Below are 17,763 nucleotides of genomic sequence, written 5' to 3'. Positions count from 1 at the left end.
AGCTTTGGTGCTCCATGGGTTTTGTCTGGTGGCACTGGTATACCAACTTTTTTTTTTTAAACACTTAAATAATTTCATCAATTTAAAAAGAAATTCAATTTTTAAATTCAATTATTCACAAGCAAGAAACAAGGATAAGTATTCAATAAAAATACATTCAACCTTTCAATATACAAATGTTTAAATTTAATAATTCAAAAAAAATAATGCAACGTTAGAACATTTGGAATGTTAAATTCAAGAGTACAATTTTCTGATGACACTAATATACTTCCATATGAATTGATATGATATGATTCCATAAGGTGGAAATGGGTCCAGGGATAATTAATCTTTAGCAAACACATAAAAGAAATGACAGATATACACATTATAAAGTCCAAAATAAGTTTTTGTGTTTGTTTATGAAATTACATGACGTTGTGATTGTTGGCTGAAGTCAAGTTTGGATCACATTCACTTCAAGTACCTAAACGTCCCTGGGTGTAAAAATGAACACATTAATTAACTTAATGATTTTATATACTAGCTACTTAGAGTGAGGCAGGGGACACCCTGGAAAGGTCACCAATCCATTTTGCACAAAAAGTCAGACAACATTTCAGATCTATTCATGGTCAGGCTCCTCCTTACATCACTGATCTGATCCAGCCTTACACCCCAGCTCGGGCTCTGAGGTCTGTGGATCAGAATCTACTGATGGTTCCTCGCACAAGGTTCAGGACCAGACCCTTAGCCTGTATTAATGTGGCCTCTTGGGAGATCATGTCCAAAGTAACGGTTTTATTTTGTATTTATTTATATAATCCTTAATTCTCTTTTCATATGACTATAGGGTTTTAGTTCCAGGACTTTTGTGGTATTTTGAGTATTTATTCAGCCTCATGAAAACCACAGATTAGTGCTTCTCTATCAGGTTTTTAAAATAAGTTACATTAAATTACAGTAATGCATATTTATATTTTGTTTTATTTTGCTTAGTGGCCCCTCACTAAAGCCACTGCATAAAATGTGGCCCCTAAAGAAAATGTATTTGCCCAGAGTTAGACAGACCTTTAATGAACTAATAAAAATGTCTCTTCTAACCATGAAACAACCATACGTTATGTCAGGAAATTGGTGGTGCAGAAAAATGGAATGACTCATGAAGTCTATAAATATGTTATTCTGGGAAGGTGAGAAAAGGAATGGGGGAAAATAACTTGAAGGGATCTTCATCAACCCACAGGCTGTTTTGAACAGATACAAGTTTAAATGAGTTTGAAGAGAAGATAAAGCCTCAATTTATTCCTACATGAGATAATAGTTGTCATGGGAAATTTAACTTGCAGGTGTTTAAAAAAAAAAGAAAAAAAATCCAAAAACCTAGCCTTAGGTGCTCAGACAGTCACGGGGAGTATTAAGAAAGTAAAGACGTTCAGAGTTACATAGATATAATGAGTGAATCACAGAACGAGGCTCTCGTGCAATTCTTAAAATACATTTCAAATAGAATTCGAAAAAAAAAGAGATACAAGACTACAAATGTTGTGGGGGTATTTTTTTTTAACTTCAATAGGAAACAAGACAGGTATCATTCTGTGGAGATTCATTGCCCCCTGTTGGTTACACATGGTAAAGCATCCATTGAGAACCTTCATGGCCATCGATGCAAGGACATATATTCGCTAATAAGGCCACATAACAAGGATATGCTTCTCTTTACGGGCAGAAAAAAAAGGGTGAGACAGGTTTAGGAGAAAACAAGAAGGTATGTCTCACTAGTTAGGTAAGTGTTATCTGACTTGTGTGTGTGCGTGTGTGTGTTTGTATGTGTGAGAATACATCTTGAGGGAGGTCATTATAATTCCTATCTGGAATCCAGTCTTATTAAACGAGAGAAAATCATTGCATCAGCAGTTCGGGGAGATAGGCCAGGACTACATGGATGGTGCACTGTGGCGAGTCCACGAAGAATGAAGATGATGATGATGATGATGACGATGGTGGGAAAAAAATAAATAGATGATAGAATAAAGAATAAAGAGATGAAATAAACTAGTAACAGGGTTCGGTTTTCAATGCCAGTGGATAAAAAAAGGTTGAGGGTAGATCTTGCATCAGCTTCTACGTCACCTTGAGATATTCGTCTCTAGATCAGACCTGGGGTACTGGTCAACATGCGAGCCTTTGTAGTTTTGTGGCTAACGTGAGATATTTGGAAAAGTTTTCGACAGATAATCGCTTATTAAGTTGTTTATTTTCTATCCATTGCTGGATCAACTGAATGTTGTTTTAAATAGGACACCATTTGCACATGTTTCTGTCTTTATATTTGAATTTATTGTGAATATTTATTGTCCATTGACAAACAAATCAAACTCTCTCTAAAGTAGGGGTTTCAAACTCAACCGAGGGGAGGTTTGTGTTTTTTTATTTAAATATTTTTGTGTAGTTCAAAAATCATACTAACTTTAAGCAACAATATTTATATTATATTTATATGCATTTATTAAAAACTCAAATTCAAAGGATTTATCATACAAAATATAAATAAACCATGAAGTTGAACCATGAAGAAAAATTAAATAAAGGATTTAACATTCATTACAATTTAAAATTAAAGAATTCAAAAGGGCTTATCATAAAATTCAATAAACCGTGAAGTTAAAAAACTAAATAAGAAATGTAAAATAAAAAAGATAACACAAGGGATACCACAGAAACATTTGTTTTCAGGATTTCAGGTCACCTTCACCCTTGGTGTTAAAGGGGTTAAAATTCATGTCTTTGAATCACAAATTTAATGAATAGTAACTTTTTTTTGTGCAACAAATGAACATTAATGTCGTGAAATAATTTCCGACTTGTCTTGTCTTCGGGTCGCGGGGGCAGCGGCAGCTTCAGGAGGGAGGCCAAGACTTTCTCGCAGGGGAACCCAGTGGTATCCCCGAGCCAGCTGATAGACATTGTCCCCAAAACACCTACTGAAACTAGTGACGGTCTGATGTACCTTTGTGAAGCAGAGTCATAATTATTAGACACCAGAAGGTGGCGCCCACAGTTTAAAAATGATTACCCTATTTTCGGCACTATTATGCGCACCAGATTATAAGGCGCACCTTCAATGAATGGCCTATTTTAGAACTGTTTTCATTAATAGGACGCACCGGATTATAAGGTGCATAGAAAGCTAGAAAGCGGGTGTACGACATGTTGAATACACGTGTATGACTGGTTGAGCGCGCAAAAAAAATGTTATGAGTGTACAACAACCAAGACACACTCGCTCAAACCGGTGGCAGTAATCATACTCCATAGACGTCCACCATGATGTGACGTACGTCGTTAATCCCACCCTGTGATGATGCAATTACGTAATCCCGCCTATGGCGTCTCAGTTTAGTCGGCGAAGGGTCATGAAAGTGTTTGTAAACAAGTGACCAACCAGGTAATGTTCATATATAAGGCTCCGGATTAAAAGGCGCACTTGATTTTCTGGAACTCCTGTTGTGTTATCAGCTTTATCTTGATCTTTAAAATATATACTTTATTGAATATTGTTTTGATTGTTTAAGCGCTTTGTGACCCTGGTCTGGAAAAGCGCTATACAAATAAAAATTACTTACTTACTTACTTACTGTCGTGTTTTGAGAAAATTAAAGGCTTTTAAGTACGCCTTATAGTGCGGAAAATACGGTTCATGAAGCAATGTGCCATCTAGTGGGCACATTGCTTCATGAAGCTCTACTCTTAGCCTCTCCTGGATGATCAAGCTTCTCATCCTATCTTAAAGGGAGACCATGGATCTTTTCTATCTTGGGTGGAAGAGCATGCAGGCCGATAGCATTGCCGAAACGTTGTTAGATGACTCTACAAAGCAGGGCCTCATTTCCCCTCGCAGGCCTGAGGATAAATTACAGCCTCTCCCCTGGGACCAGAATCCCTATCAGGCTGCAAGTGGCATATCGCTTGCACTCTCTGGTGAGGGAAATTAAGTTTTTTTTTTTTTTTTTTTTAGCCTGGGTGACTCAGGAATGCACTAAGCACCGACACTGTGTGTGTGAGATAGAATTATGGTCACGAGTGATCCATACGTGAACATTATAATGCAGCGTCTCACACATGCATCGCAGAGTCGTTATCGTCACAATAGACATTGTCATAATGCCGTCGTTACATGACATAATAGCCGTCCAATCAGTGCGCCGGCGTGTAAGACGTCTCCACCGCCAATGTTTCGAAAGCAATATCACGACACGCCGAATGAAGATCGCGGGGTGAAAAAAAAAGGGACGTCGGGCTTGTTTTAAAACGACTCACTATCACCATCATCGGGTCAATTGCCATCTTAAATTTGAGCAGATAGTGTGTGCTTTTGTGTTACACCGAATAACTTATTCTGGGACAAGAAATGTTAAGAAAATGGAGGCAATTTACTCGGAAAGTTCAATCTCGCCTTTACTTTTCGTGTCTCATTTGCTCCTGTTCCAATTTCTGCTTTCCCAAAAGATTCCGCTGTTTGAATTGTATTGGTCTCAGGGCAGATAAAAAAAAAAGACTTAAATTGGAGGGTAATGAGGTTCTTACAGTCATTTGGAAAATACATACAAATTGGATATTTATTCTTATAGATCCCCATGTATTAAGCTGCATGATTATATCATAGGAGCAGTGGATATGAAATTAGGGAGAATAAACATCAGGAGCTCTCGGAGGTGTTGAAAGAAAATTGGTATAAATGAAATTGCAAACTCACGGATGGATCAACGGAGCGAAACTTAACATTTACGAACAACAAACTGCAGATATGGAAGAAATAAGGAGATGACTAAACACCTAGGTCAATGTAGTAGGATAAAGGAAAGAAAAGAAAGAGTGTCATTCAACTTATAAATCAATTTTAAAACATGTATTTGATGATTTTCATAAATCTGTACCTTAGTAGTCTTGACTGTCACACGTCCTTTCTCGGTCGGGCTGTTTGAGGACGGAGGTCTAGATGGGGGTGGTGCCTCAGGTGGGTCTAGAAGTACAAAATATAGAGCAATCAATCCATTGCTTATAAACATAGACACTTTCGATGGGTTTGTTTAGGTTTGATTAAAATTAATTTGAACACATGCATCTTCCTCAAGTCAAGTGGGAAATCCAGGTCTTGACATGGAACTATTACTACTACTATGGTCTTAATCCATTTTTCTTTAATGTCCTTTGTGTACTTTTCTCTTCTGTACTTTCCCGGCCGCTGCACTTGATCAACAGATTAAACTCCATTGTGTCTCTTAATCGATTACCTTTGTGTTTTTCATCCTTCAGTACTCGGATCTTCACCTTTCCGGCTGAAAGCTAATGAAGAGAAGGAAACTCAATTTAGTAATGATTCGTAGTTGATGAGAATTTTAAGGAAATGTGTATTTCTTATAATACTATTTGGTCTTAAATTAGTTCTGACAAAAAATAATAAATATAATTTATTTTTTGCCACTTATTCTCTTATTTAAGTTGTGGAGGGTAGAGCCTATCCCAGCTAGTCAGGGTGAGTGGCAGGGGACAGACTGAATAAGTTGCAAGGGCAAAGGACAAAGACACACAACAGACAGTTTAAATAAGACAAAATCTGTATGTTTTTGGAATGTGTAAAAAGTGGAGTACCTGGAGTAAACCAACGCAAGTACATGGGTAAAACCTAGAAACTTCCCTGGAAAATTAACTCCATATAATTTGCTTGCAAATAAATTCTTTTAACCTTTAAATTAATTTAATTTGTCAAATTATAACAATAATCGTTAAATTATATAAATAAAAACTTTACCTTTTGTAGTTTGTTTTCTTTGTTTGTTTCCTTCACCAGAGTTTTTGGAACAGTACTTTGTAGAGATTTCCATCCAAACACTCCCACAGACCTCCAGGAGAAAAAAAAATAGTATTAAAAAAATTGAACAAGGTCAGTCAATTTCACTCTTGCAACTTTTATTTAATCCAAAATAAAAGTACATCAATTTAAAAATACATAACCACTGGTACACAAAAATGCAGCACAAGAGTTAAGCACACAAAAAAGACACGCACAAACACTCAGGATGTTCCCGTTAAGTTGAGAACGAGGCGAGCGTGATGAGGGATCTTCATTTGATGCGAGTTATGCATGCTCTTGTTGAATTATTTATGCTATTTATGCTATTGAAAAGTCTGGCTGCGTGAGAGAAGTTTATTTTGGATCGAGCCGACAGCCTGTCTAAACAACAACAGTCGCACAGTTTGGGTGAGAGCAAGGGTGCTCCCTTTCTAGAGCCCCCTGTTTGTGTGCGTGATGCCAAGTGTTTCCAGCACCTACTGACACCCAGGCTATGCTCTGTTGACACTGAAGCTGGGCGTCTGGATCTCACCCCGACACCATCACCTTGGCAACTGCACGGTCACCGGGGTGGAGACGGTTGAGAGGCAGCGCACTTAACGCAATGACAGGGTGTCCGCTTCCGGACGTTCCACCTGGAAGGATGGAATCAATAATTCTGTGTGGATGTCAAATGTATTGTTAGATAAGAAAAATGAGTCTCTGTGACACCAACTGTGCGTAGACTTTATGACCCATGATATAAAGCAGGGACGTCAAACTCAATCACACAAATCAGAAAAATATTTTTGGGTCATGAGGACCTTTTTATTAATGCCATCGTATGTAAAATGAAAAAAAAAAAAAGTTCTGAAACAACACAGAGATGGTTAAACAAAATGTTTAGGAATAGATGGCCAAACTAAAATGATGTCCAAATATCATCTTTAAAAGCTGCCAGAGTCCACTGTATCCTCTTGTCCTCAGTCATCGCAATGGTTTGGCAGTTCCTTTAGTGGCGGAGGACGTAATTACTAGCTTTCATTGTTTTGAAACAAAAATATGTCCAGACATGAGCTTTAAATGGAGCGGACTGTATCCTCTCGTCCTCAGTAATCACAAAATTAAATTGTTCCTCTAGTGGCGGGGGACATAATTACTAGCTTTCATTGTTTTGAAACCAAAATATGTCCAGACATGGGCTTTAAACGGAGTCGACTGTATCCTCTCGTCCTCAGTAATCAAAGGATTTATTTGTTCCTCTAGTGGCGTAGGGCGAAATTACTAGCTTTCATTGTTTTGAAACCAAAATATGTCCAGACATGAGCTTTAAAAGGAGTCGACTCTATCCTCTATTCCTCAGTAATCACAGGATTTAATTGTTCCTCTAGTGGCGAAGGACGCAATTAGCTTTCATTGTTTTGAAAACAAAATATATACAGACATGAGCTTTAAAAGGAGCCTACTGTATCCTCTCGTCCTCAGTAATCACAAAATTAAATTGTTCTTCTAGTGGCGGGGGACGTAATTACTAGCTTTCATTGTTTTAATACCAAAATATGTCCAGACATGAGCTTTAAAAGGAGGTGACTGTATCCTCTTGTCCTTAGTAATCACAGGATTTAATTGTTCCTCTAGTGGCGGAGGACATAATTACTAGCTTTCATTGTTTTGAAACAAAAATATGTCCAGACATGAGCTTTAAATGGAGCCGACTGTAGCCTCTCGTCCTCAGTAATCACAGGATTTATTTGTTCCTCTAGTGGCGGAGGATGTAATTACTAGCTTTCATTGTTTGGAAACCAAAATATGTCCAGACATGAGTTTTAAAAGGAACCGACTGTATCCTCTCGCCCTCAGTAATCACAGCATTTAATTGTACCTCTAGTGGCGGAGGACGTAATTACTAGCTTTCATTGTTTCGAAACCAAAATATGTCCAGACATGAGCTTTAAAAGGAACCGACTGTATCCTCTCGCCCTCAGTAATCACAGCATTTAATTGTTCCTTTAGATTCAGAGGACATAATGACTGCTGCCATCTAGGGGACCGATGCAGCAACATGAAAATAAACAAAGGCTGTGAATATGTATATGTTAATTCTAAAAAAAAATTAAATCCATTTTTTTATATTATACACAGTTCAATGAAATATAGAAACCATAAAATAGCGGCCATCGTATGTTAACATCCAGAAAAAAAGGTCTGAAACAAACACACAGGTGGTTACACAAAACTTTTGAGTGTAGTATCACAATCGATTAACGTATATTTTCTTCAGCCCAAGTGAAAAAATTGATTAAAATATTGGTCCGATGCATTTTGGAGTGGACAGTATCCTCTTGTCCTCAGTCATTGCATGGATATCATTGTTCCCTTAGCTGTGGATAAGGTAATGACTGCTGCCATCTAGCGGCCGGGAGGTTTATTTGCGACAACCAAAAAAAATGCATGGGACTTATCTATAATTACATTTATTCTACTTAAACTTTATAGATATATAAAGCATAACATAACTATCAAAGAAAGGTTTTAAATCCAACAAAATGTAAAAGATATTAACGGGAATAAAAAATTGATACAATTCTGTTCAATATTTGGACAGATAATAAATACAGTATCATGAAAAAATAACGCATTGCAATATATCCGTCTATCGATTTTTTTTTTTAAACTGTGTCTATTTATATGACAATATCTCTTCATATCATCATCTCGCATCAACTCGACTATAACCATACATACTGAAGCACACAAATCCCCTTCTTAGAAATAACAATCTAATAATTACGTAACGTTCTTAAACTCATGTGTATGAAGCAAAAAAGAGGTAAGATGGACAGAAGAAGAAGCTTCAACTATTCTTCTGAATTTACAACATGGCTGACAAAAATGAAGAACGAGGTACCGGACTGGCCACGGGGCCAACATTGTGCTTTTATTATCTGTACTTGAAAACCGATTATACTCTAGCTAACCCTTCAGTGGTGGAGTTCTGTTCAAGGCAGTCATTCCTACCATCTTTTACCGCCCGGTGTGTGTCCGTGGCTGCATGTGTGTTGAGATGTGCGGGTCACACGGGATCAGAAATGACAAGCTAAAAAAACACACAGCGCTCCTCTCTTGACCTCAGCATAAATCAAAACGTAAATGGATTCGCCGTTTCAGGTTTGTCCTGAAGTAAGCCATCTTGTGATTCTCCAAATTACGCTGGAACAGTCCCGGGAAAAAAAAGAAGAAGGGATTTAAGTTGCGACAATAGCCGTCCAAGGTTAGGAGGCCTCCCTTAAACAAAGATGGACGTCTAAAGCCTGGACTCACGGGTTTGTGTGTGTGTGTGTGTGTGTGTACACAAGAAGACACAGTTCGGGGAAGGTTGAAGTCATTCCACTCGGGCGGACCTCATCTAGGACTCTAGCAATCCGTGGACGGTTCTTTGGAGTGGCGAGTGGAGGAGGAAATAAGCGGACCTAACAAGCTGGCGAGAAACAGTTGAAGGACGAAACAGGGTTGTGTGGAGAGTTGGATCAGGAGCTAAACTGAAACCAATCGGAAGAAAAATCCCATTAAGCGCCAAAGTCAAAGAAATCTAGAGGACCTGGGATATAGACGAGGAGAAATATTAGTATGTACTACATGGTAGTGTTAGGTTGCTGGTTGGCTTGAGGTAACCAGTGTCAGTTTTGTGTGGAGTTTGTTTTGTTTTCCCCGGTGTATGTGTGGGTTTGTGTTGGGAAAAGCTCCAAGAGTTTTTCAGTGTCTCACTCATTAAGTGGTTCTTGCTGACAATGAAAAAGTGTCAGAAACTGTGCACATCGGGGGAAATAACCAAAAGATAATTTCAAGCTAACTGTTCGCTCTTCATCGCTCTCCAACCCTCTCTCTGTTTTCTCTGTTCCAGCTACACAGCAGGAGTCTGGTTCTGCTCAAGGTTTCTGCCAATTAAAGCATAGTTTTTCCTTCACATTCTCGCTCATTATTACCTGTTTTTCTTTTCTTTTATATAGTGTTATTTCAACTTAAATGTTTTTGAGATACCTTTGTTATGATTTGGCCCCTTTATTAAAATTTAATTTTAATTTAAATTAAGGTTTTTTGGTTGACAAACAAGCAAGTTTTAACCACAGTTGATATTTCCTTATCTACAAAATACGATTAGTCTGTAAAGTCTCTTATTTTCATTGTACCGGTGTAAAGCTTTATTGATTTCAGTTTTTTCCAAGACAAAAGTAGCTGAAATACTTGCACATTTCAGTATTCAATTATCATTGATCAATAATCAATTAAAAAAATGGGTTTATTGTAAATAAGTTTAAAAAAAGAAAAGAGCTTAATGTTTTACGTGTTATAGAGATGAATTTGATTTGTATTACACAGTCAAAAACTACTTCGGGATATCTCAATTAAAATGAATCCTGTAAGAGGAAACACTCACAGCAATTCTATGATTATAAAAATAAACCTAAACATCTCTACGTAACTACAGGTTTAATAATAAATGTTTTTTAAAATACTATAATCAGCACAGATACATCAAAAATACATCAGAATCCAGCAACAGAAACACAAAAGTAAAATCCTTGGGCTCCATAAAGCTCTCAAGTGCAAACATTATTACAATAATTTATGGTGTGTCGGAATTCAAATCACACACAATGGACCGTACATATACCTGGGTGTATCTGGGGGCCAGTGAAACAGTAAATGCTGCAGTATTTCAGAATGACAGGAAACACTGTGTATATGTGTTTATCGCTAGAGCAACCTGAAAGATGAAGATTAAGAAGGCCCTGCCCTTGAAAGATAGTGTTGTGATTAATGCTCCTTATCTAAGGAGATGCAGAGACAAACATATGTATGAAAAATTGCAATATATTGCAATACTGTATTGTCCGAGTACTGGACTCTGGTGTTTCAGAATTAACAGACCACATGACTCTTGATGAGGTCGTAGCTGCTTTAATTTGTTTTAAAACCAATTATCGCCCACCTTTAAAAGCTGCTGTACTCGACTGTATCCTCTCGTCCTCAGTCATCGCATGGTTTTGCAGGACTAAATTGTTCCTTTAGTGGCGTAGGACGTAATTACTAGCTTTAATTGTTCTAAAACCAAAATATGTCCAGACATGAGCTTTAAAAGCTGCTGGAGTCGACTGCATCCTCTCGTCCTCAGTCATCCCATGGTTATGCAGGACTTAATTGTTTCTTTAGTGGCAGAGGACGTAATTACTAGCGCTCATTGTTTTCCGACCCCAAATATATGTCCAGACATGAGCTTTAAAAGCTGCTAGAGTTGGCTGTATCCTCTAGTTCTCAGTCATCGCATGGTTATGCAGGACTTAATTGTTCCTTTACTGGCGGAGGACGTAATTACTAACTCTGATTGTTTCGAGACAAAATATATGTCCAGACATGAGCTTTAAAAGGAGCCGACTGTATCCTCTCGTCCTCAGTAATCACAGGATTCGATAGTTCCTTTAGCTTCATAGGACGTAATGACTGCTTCCATCTAGAGTTTAACTCAACACCAACGCTGTGGAAATTTGTATGTATATTGAAAACATTTTTTAAATATTATTTTTATATTTGACAGTTTATTGAAATATATAAACCATTAAATAACTATATTTTCTTAAACACCCAGTGTTTAAATAAGCCATTTTCTTTTTGTATGGTTTTGTGTGGTTCGTTTGGTTGCGACCATTACTATAAAGACGGGGGTTGTGGGTTTGAACTCCAGCAGGGCTTCACATGCTTTTCACACAAATTATAAAGAAAAATTCAGAGTCACTTCACTACTTAATCAGGAGTTTGATTCCAGTTATCTCCTCTATCGGCCTCTAATATCTGTTCTTCTGTATCTAATATATCATCCCATGTCTGTCTTTCCTCAGCCTTCTCTTCGTCCACACGTAATGAAACTCACCTTCTCTCCGTTTTCTCTTTACTCATGCTCTCTTTCAGCTGCTGCAGCCTCTTCTCCATCACCATGCCTTCGTGGGCCAGAGTCGCAGCCTCCGTCCTCAGATCTTTGGGGTTCCTATAGCAACGCGCACAAGCGCATCAGCGAAGATCAATCATACAAATGACCTACTCCATCAGATTGAGCAGCGAAGCTTTATCGATACGGTCAATTCGTCTGTCGCCGGAGCCTTTTTCCCTGTCGCCGTGATCGATCAATACTTTTAATCAATTAGTCCCTGGATCAGTGTTACACTGACCCAGACAGCAGTTCGGTCTCTTACGTGGTTCGGTAATAATAATCTACAGTATGAGACCTTCCTTCTTTGTGATCACATTTTTAAAGATTTTCCTTTTGAATAATGAAGGTTTAAACTCTCGCCCCAACATTGAGATGTATTTTTTAGTACTTTACTGTACGATATATTATTTTTCTATTTACCATACAAATTGTAATCATTAAATTATGTCCAATGCAAGGACAATAACTTACTTTTATTGTGTTTATTGATTATTTTGACAACCAAATTCAGGTGTAATCGCAAGCATTCACAGAGACATACAGTGTTTCTCTTTCGGTCGTACCTGGCATTGAGCTTGAATGATCGCGCCGTCTTGTTAGGAAGCACAACAAAGTTGTTTAAATTCATGTCGACTCTCTCTCTCTCTCTCTCTGGAGGGCCGGAGAGCTTCCCAGTGCCTCGTCGTTCTCAGCTTCGCACAAAGAGGCTCCTGTGCGATAAAATCCAAACGGCAAGCGTCATAAAAACAGGCCATCACAACAACATCGCGGCTGAATCACTCAACGGTGGAGAATATTGCAGTCATCAAATGTAAATGAAGACAGTTGTCTCAACACATTTGGGAAGATGAGCAGAAAAATGCTTAGTGTTAAAATATGAATAGACTCTTTTTCTTGAATGAATGCAGGTTTGTGTTATTGTGTGACAAGTTTATTCAAATGTACTATGAGTGTACTTATTCATATCTAGTAAACAATTCTAGACTTAAAAATAGTACATTGACATATACTTATACTCAATTATGCGTTATGCAATGTACTTCAAGTACAGTATATCACTTTTTTCCCTGTATTATTGTGGGGATCCAGAGGTAAACTTTGCAAAGGATTATGGGAGTGGGCGATGGATTATGCTTGATGCATCTATTGAGAGGAAAATATGTAACGTACATCTAGAATGTATGCTTTAATAAAACAGATATATAGTAGGAGGACATACCTAGTACATTAGTAGTATAGAGATTAGTTTACTTTAAGTATATTTCTGTAAAGTGAACCATAGACTCAGATTTTATGATATATATTATACCTAGTACATTGGTAGTATATAGATGAGTATACTTGAAAGTATAGCTTAAAATGTTACAATTTAGTCCAAAGAAGTATCAAATTTGTATACTTTAAGTACAATACAAATATATATAGGTTAGTATACTTGTACTTGTAAACATGATAATAATGAGCTTCAAGTGTACTACTACAAGTAAGTAAGTAATAGTTATTTGTAAAGCTCCTTTCTCTACCAAACCTTACACTACAAGTACATATACCTTACACTACAAGTAAATACACTTCAGTATACTTAATATGCATTTACCAATACTAAAGTATACATGATCAAATCAACTCCAAAGTATACTACTTTTTGCTAAAGGTAGTGCACACTAAACGTACATATGCCTAACATGATAGACACATATACCTCAGTTTAATATGCTTATATGTATACTTAGGTATACTTGATCAAATTGACTTTCAGAGTATTACTTTTTGCTAAAGGCAGTGCTCACTACAAGTACATATACCTTAAACTACAGGTACTTAAAAATTACACTACAGGTACATATGCCTTAGTTTATTTAATAAGATTATACTTACAAATACTAATTACTTACTTACTTACTTATAGTTACTGTAAGTATACATGAAAAAATGAACTTCCAAGTATACTACTATTTGCTAAAGATAGTGCTCATTACAAGTACATATACATAACATTACAGGTAAATAAACATTACACTACAAATACATATACTTTAGTATATTTAAGATGGTTATAGTTGTACTTAAGTATACCTGATTAAATTAACTACAATTATACTAGTGTTTGCTAAGATATGTGCTCACTACAAGTATATATACCCTTCACTAGAGGTTCCTTGGTATACTTATTATACTAATACTCAACTATACTTCATTAAATTAACTTCAAAGTATAGTATTTTTGAGATACAAGATCATACAAATTGACATCTCACCTCTTACAACATAAGTTAAAAATCCCAGATACTGGTAAAACGTCAATATTGCGTCCTCACCTTAAAAATCCGGTGTGACTTTGACGATGTTGAAGGACAGTCAGCGGTTTTTATTTTCTATTTTCTGACATGATGAAGGAGAATTTGACGAGAACAAAGCTCTTAAAAAACACACCTTTACCTACACGGTGTAAACAACAACAGCAGGTTAGCCGGTGAAGCTAACACAAGTAGCTAAAGCTAACGGAAGTACGACTTCAATACATAAAACCTCGTTTCATTCAGTATATTAAACTTATAATAAGATGCTTTCCGTTGTCAGTCTTACGTTGGTTAAATTAAATACTTAATCGGAATTATTTATTCAAAGATAATGACGACGGCGTCTCCGAGTGACGTCGTACTAAACAGACGCGTTACCATGGCAACGTGTAAACATAGGCTCTCCATCTCTCTTTCCATCCCGCGCTCAAAGCACACAAATATGTTGTTTCGTTTGTTTGATCGAGAGTAAACAGATTCAAAGCGATCGTGTCCTTCTGTTGCCTCAGTAATCTGGGGCGTCGGGAATTCCCGTCCAATTTAACAGCTCTCGGCATCGAGATAAACTTTTATAGGCCACGATTAGAGCTTTAAAAAAGAAAAAAAACATGTTTTAAAGCGACAACTCGACCGTCTTTGGAGTATTCTTTACTAAACCATGTCGATGCTATTTAGATCTTTTATGTTGACAAGCATTAGAGATCAGAGGGATGTAATTTTTGCCCCTTAAGACAAACATGCTGGAGTTTATTTGATCAGGAAATATAGTGAGAGACGGTTTATTTCTTATCTGTGCAACAATTCAAACATTAATAAACTCATATTAAACTCTTTGTTTAATAGAGAGTTCAAAGAGAAATAAAGATGTGATCATTATTATCATTTTTTATTATCATTATTATATCTTAGTGATTGTTGTTTGAATAATAATAATTAATTTTATTTATAAGGCACCTTTCAAAAAAGACAACCATGAATATAGATTAAAAAAGACAAAATTAAGTTGTAAATAGAAAAGTAATTTAAAGGAAACTGCACAACATTGAAACTTAGCCAGTTTAAAACGTTGTTTTTGTGTTAATGTGTCGATTTTTTATTATTTTTTAAATTATTGTTGTGTTTTCCTCATGATGATGTCGCACATATATATTTTGCTTAAACTTTCTGGGTCATTGGCGGGGAAAAAAAAAACCCAACGCAGCATCTAGAGGGTGGAAAAAAAAACAATTGAATGTTGAAACCATACTATAAAGTGGTGTCTTTAAAAATTAATGGACTGCAGAACTGCATCAAAAGAAAAAGATCAAAAGGCAAAAGCAACTGTGTTCTGGCAAGAGACCCACTTTTGCGGTAAAGAACACAAGAAATGTATTCGACTTTAAGAAGTTATTAGCCGTTGAAAGAGAAATGCACGTATACAGCGAGATAGAAATCTTGAATTAAGTAAATATAAAATTAATTTGGTGAAGGTTAGTAACAAGGAAAAACAAGTGACACTTTTTAAAGTTAAAGTTTTCAAAATATCCAATTAAAACAAACCTCTCCATTTTGTAATAATATTAAAACTCCACATAACATTTTGTCTAGACAGATTTATCTATTTTGTGTGTAACTTGCTTAGGCATAAACTAAATATTAAATAGAGATATAATACATAAGTGGCCCCATACCAACACCATGACACAAAAATAAAAAACATGGAGAATGAATATTGTTATCAATGGAGGAAAAAGCAAGAAATAATACTTTTAATCAATCAATAAAAAACAACTTCCATTATTTAAGGCAGTAAAATCAATTTACAAACAACATTTTTAAGACCGACCGCCTGAAGAGCAAAGAAATGATTTACCCAGAAATCCACAAATATCAAGCCATGAAATTGAAAAAATTGCATCAAAAATTTAAGAAGGAAAAGAAATTGAATAACTATTATTAAAACAAACCCAAACTAGGCTGAACCATCAACTATATTGGACCTGCCTTAAATTGGAAGAAAGTATAATAAAATTCTAACAAGCAAAAATACTTTTTTTTCTGTTGTTTAAACAAGCTTTTGTAAACAGTGAGAAGCAGGATATCCATGGAAATATTAAATCAACAAGGCTAGTAGATCCAGCTGCACAAATTGGATCCGAAAATAATTTATCGAATAAAAAAAAGTTTGTTTTTAAACTCTCTACGATGATAACAACCAGGGAAAACAAACAAGGCTGAGACAGCACAATGGGGAATCACATGTGAAGTAAACAAACTGAATCATCCGAGCGTTGACGGAGCAAACATGACCATTTGAAAATGAGGATTTTATTACCGGAAAAACAAAAATGAGTCATGCCGTCAGCTTTCACTAGCCTTGTTCATGCATTTTTTTTGTTTCAGATGGAGTTCATTTTTTACCACAAATTGTATATTTCTCACAGATTTTCTTTCTTTGTGGTCATGGCAGCAAAACCATAAAACAAATTACAAAAATCATTTTAAAATATGAGCGGTATCGATCCGTTGGCAACCTGTCCAGGAGTGTCCTTCATCTTTTGGATTACATCAGCAGCAACCAATGACCCTGACTTGTCCAGAGTACGCTGTCGAAGATGAATGCATGGAACAAAATATTTATTGATTATTCCAGTTATAGCCTTGTTTAGATTGAAAGTTCAACCCCTTATGAACTTTGTGATGAAACGCAACCTTGTTTTTTGTTTAGTAGTGGTCCTTAATCACAAGTCTGTTGCTCAGTTCTGGTCTGTAAAGCTCTTTTTAAAAATAATAAATGTGTATAAATCCTTGTGCTATTAGACTTTATAATTCTGAGTTTGAGGGCAGGAGCGGAGTGAAGGGATGAGGTTATTTTATGTTAATCTTTGTGTTATTTCCTTTAATGCTATTTGCACTTTGTCATCCCTTGAGCTTTGTTCTTTATATTTGTACTTTGTTCTTGTTTTTATGAAACTATCTTCTGCTATGAACTGGAAACCCAATTTCCCGATGGACATAACATCACTTTAAACAAAATATCTACATAATGTGGGGAGTCGTGATCTCTTATCACCCAAAAATATTGACAATATGCCCACTATTATTGTTCCAGAGAGTCGGGGCGTCATGTCACTCCTCCCTTCTGTTTCTCCAAAAACAGGTTAATGGCACCATCGTGAACCAAACTGTGATTAGATTGTCATTATCTTTAGCTTCCTAGTTCCCGTCCTTGGTGTCCGATTGCCCCACTTTATATGCTGGTGAAGTTGACCTCCATATTGTTCATATTGTTGTCAATTGTTCCTGTATTTTCTCTGTGTAACTTTTATTTCTGAAGGTGCAAGTGTTCTCATAAGTTTTCCTCGATAACTTTACCTACGATCTACCTTATTTCCTGATATGTGTCAAAAGCCCTATTCGCATGGGATAAGTATTACCTGAGGTCCTCTGGTAATTTGTAATAATTGCGGAGAATGTCTGAGTTTAAACCCTGGGCGAATGCGCCAAGTCTGTGATTTGTAATGTAATAATTCCGCCGCAAATGATCAACTGTATTTTGGCAAACACAGACGTCAGGTGATAATACTAATAACATGCGAGTTCGAATGTCTGTGTTTGTAATTCTGAATGCCGCATATATGCCACCGTAACGGACTTCTAGGCAATTTTGTTAATATTTACTTCCG

The 17,763-nt window shown here is 36.5% G+C and overlaps 1 protein-coding gene across 1 annotated transcript in view; it reads right to left on the bottom strand.

Moving 5' to 3' along the window:
* Positions 1-14,431, bottom strand: part of zbbx (zinc finger, B-box domain containing) — a 33,368-nt gene extending 18,937 nt beyond the window's left edge. The window contains exons 1-6 of the mRNA XM_087795537.1: positions 14,117-14,431; positions 12,362-12,508; positions 11,742-11,855; positions 5,795-5,885; positions 5,277-5,328; positions 4,920-5,005 (exon numbers count right to left, since the gene is read on the bottom strand). Coding sequence (XP_087651663.1) covers positions 4,920-5,005; positions 5,277-5,328; positions 5,795-5,885; positions 11,742-11,855; positions 12,362-12,426 — 408 coding nt within the window. The 5' untranslated portion in view covers positions 12,427-12,508; positions 14,117-14,431. The remainder of the gene's footprint in view (positions 1-4,919; positions 5,006-5,276; positions 5,329-5,794; positions 5,886-11,741; positions 11,856-12,361; positions 12,509-14,116) is intronic.
* Between the last annotated feature and the right edge of the window lie 3,332 nt (positions 14,432-17,763).

Source organism: Callionymus lyra, chromosome 7 (genome assembly GCF_982586985.1).
Source record: "Callionymus lyra chromosome 7, fCalLyr1.hap1.1, whole genome shotgun sequence".
Taxonomy (NCBI): domain Eukaryota; kingdom Metazoa; phylum Chordata; class Actinopteri; order Syngnathiformes; family Callionymidae; genus Callionymus; species Callionymus lyra.
The sequence above is the reverse complement of the archived record's forward strand: the minus strand, read 5'-3'. Positions and strand labels throughout refer to the sequence as shown.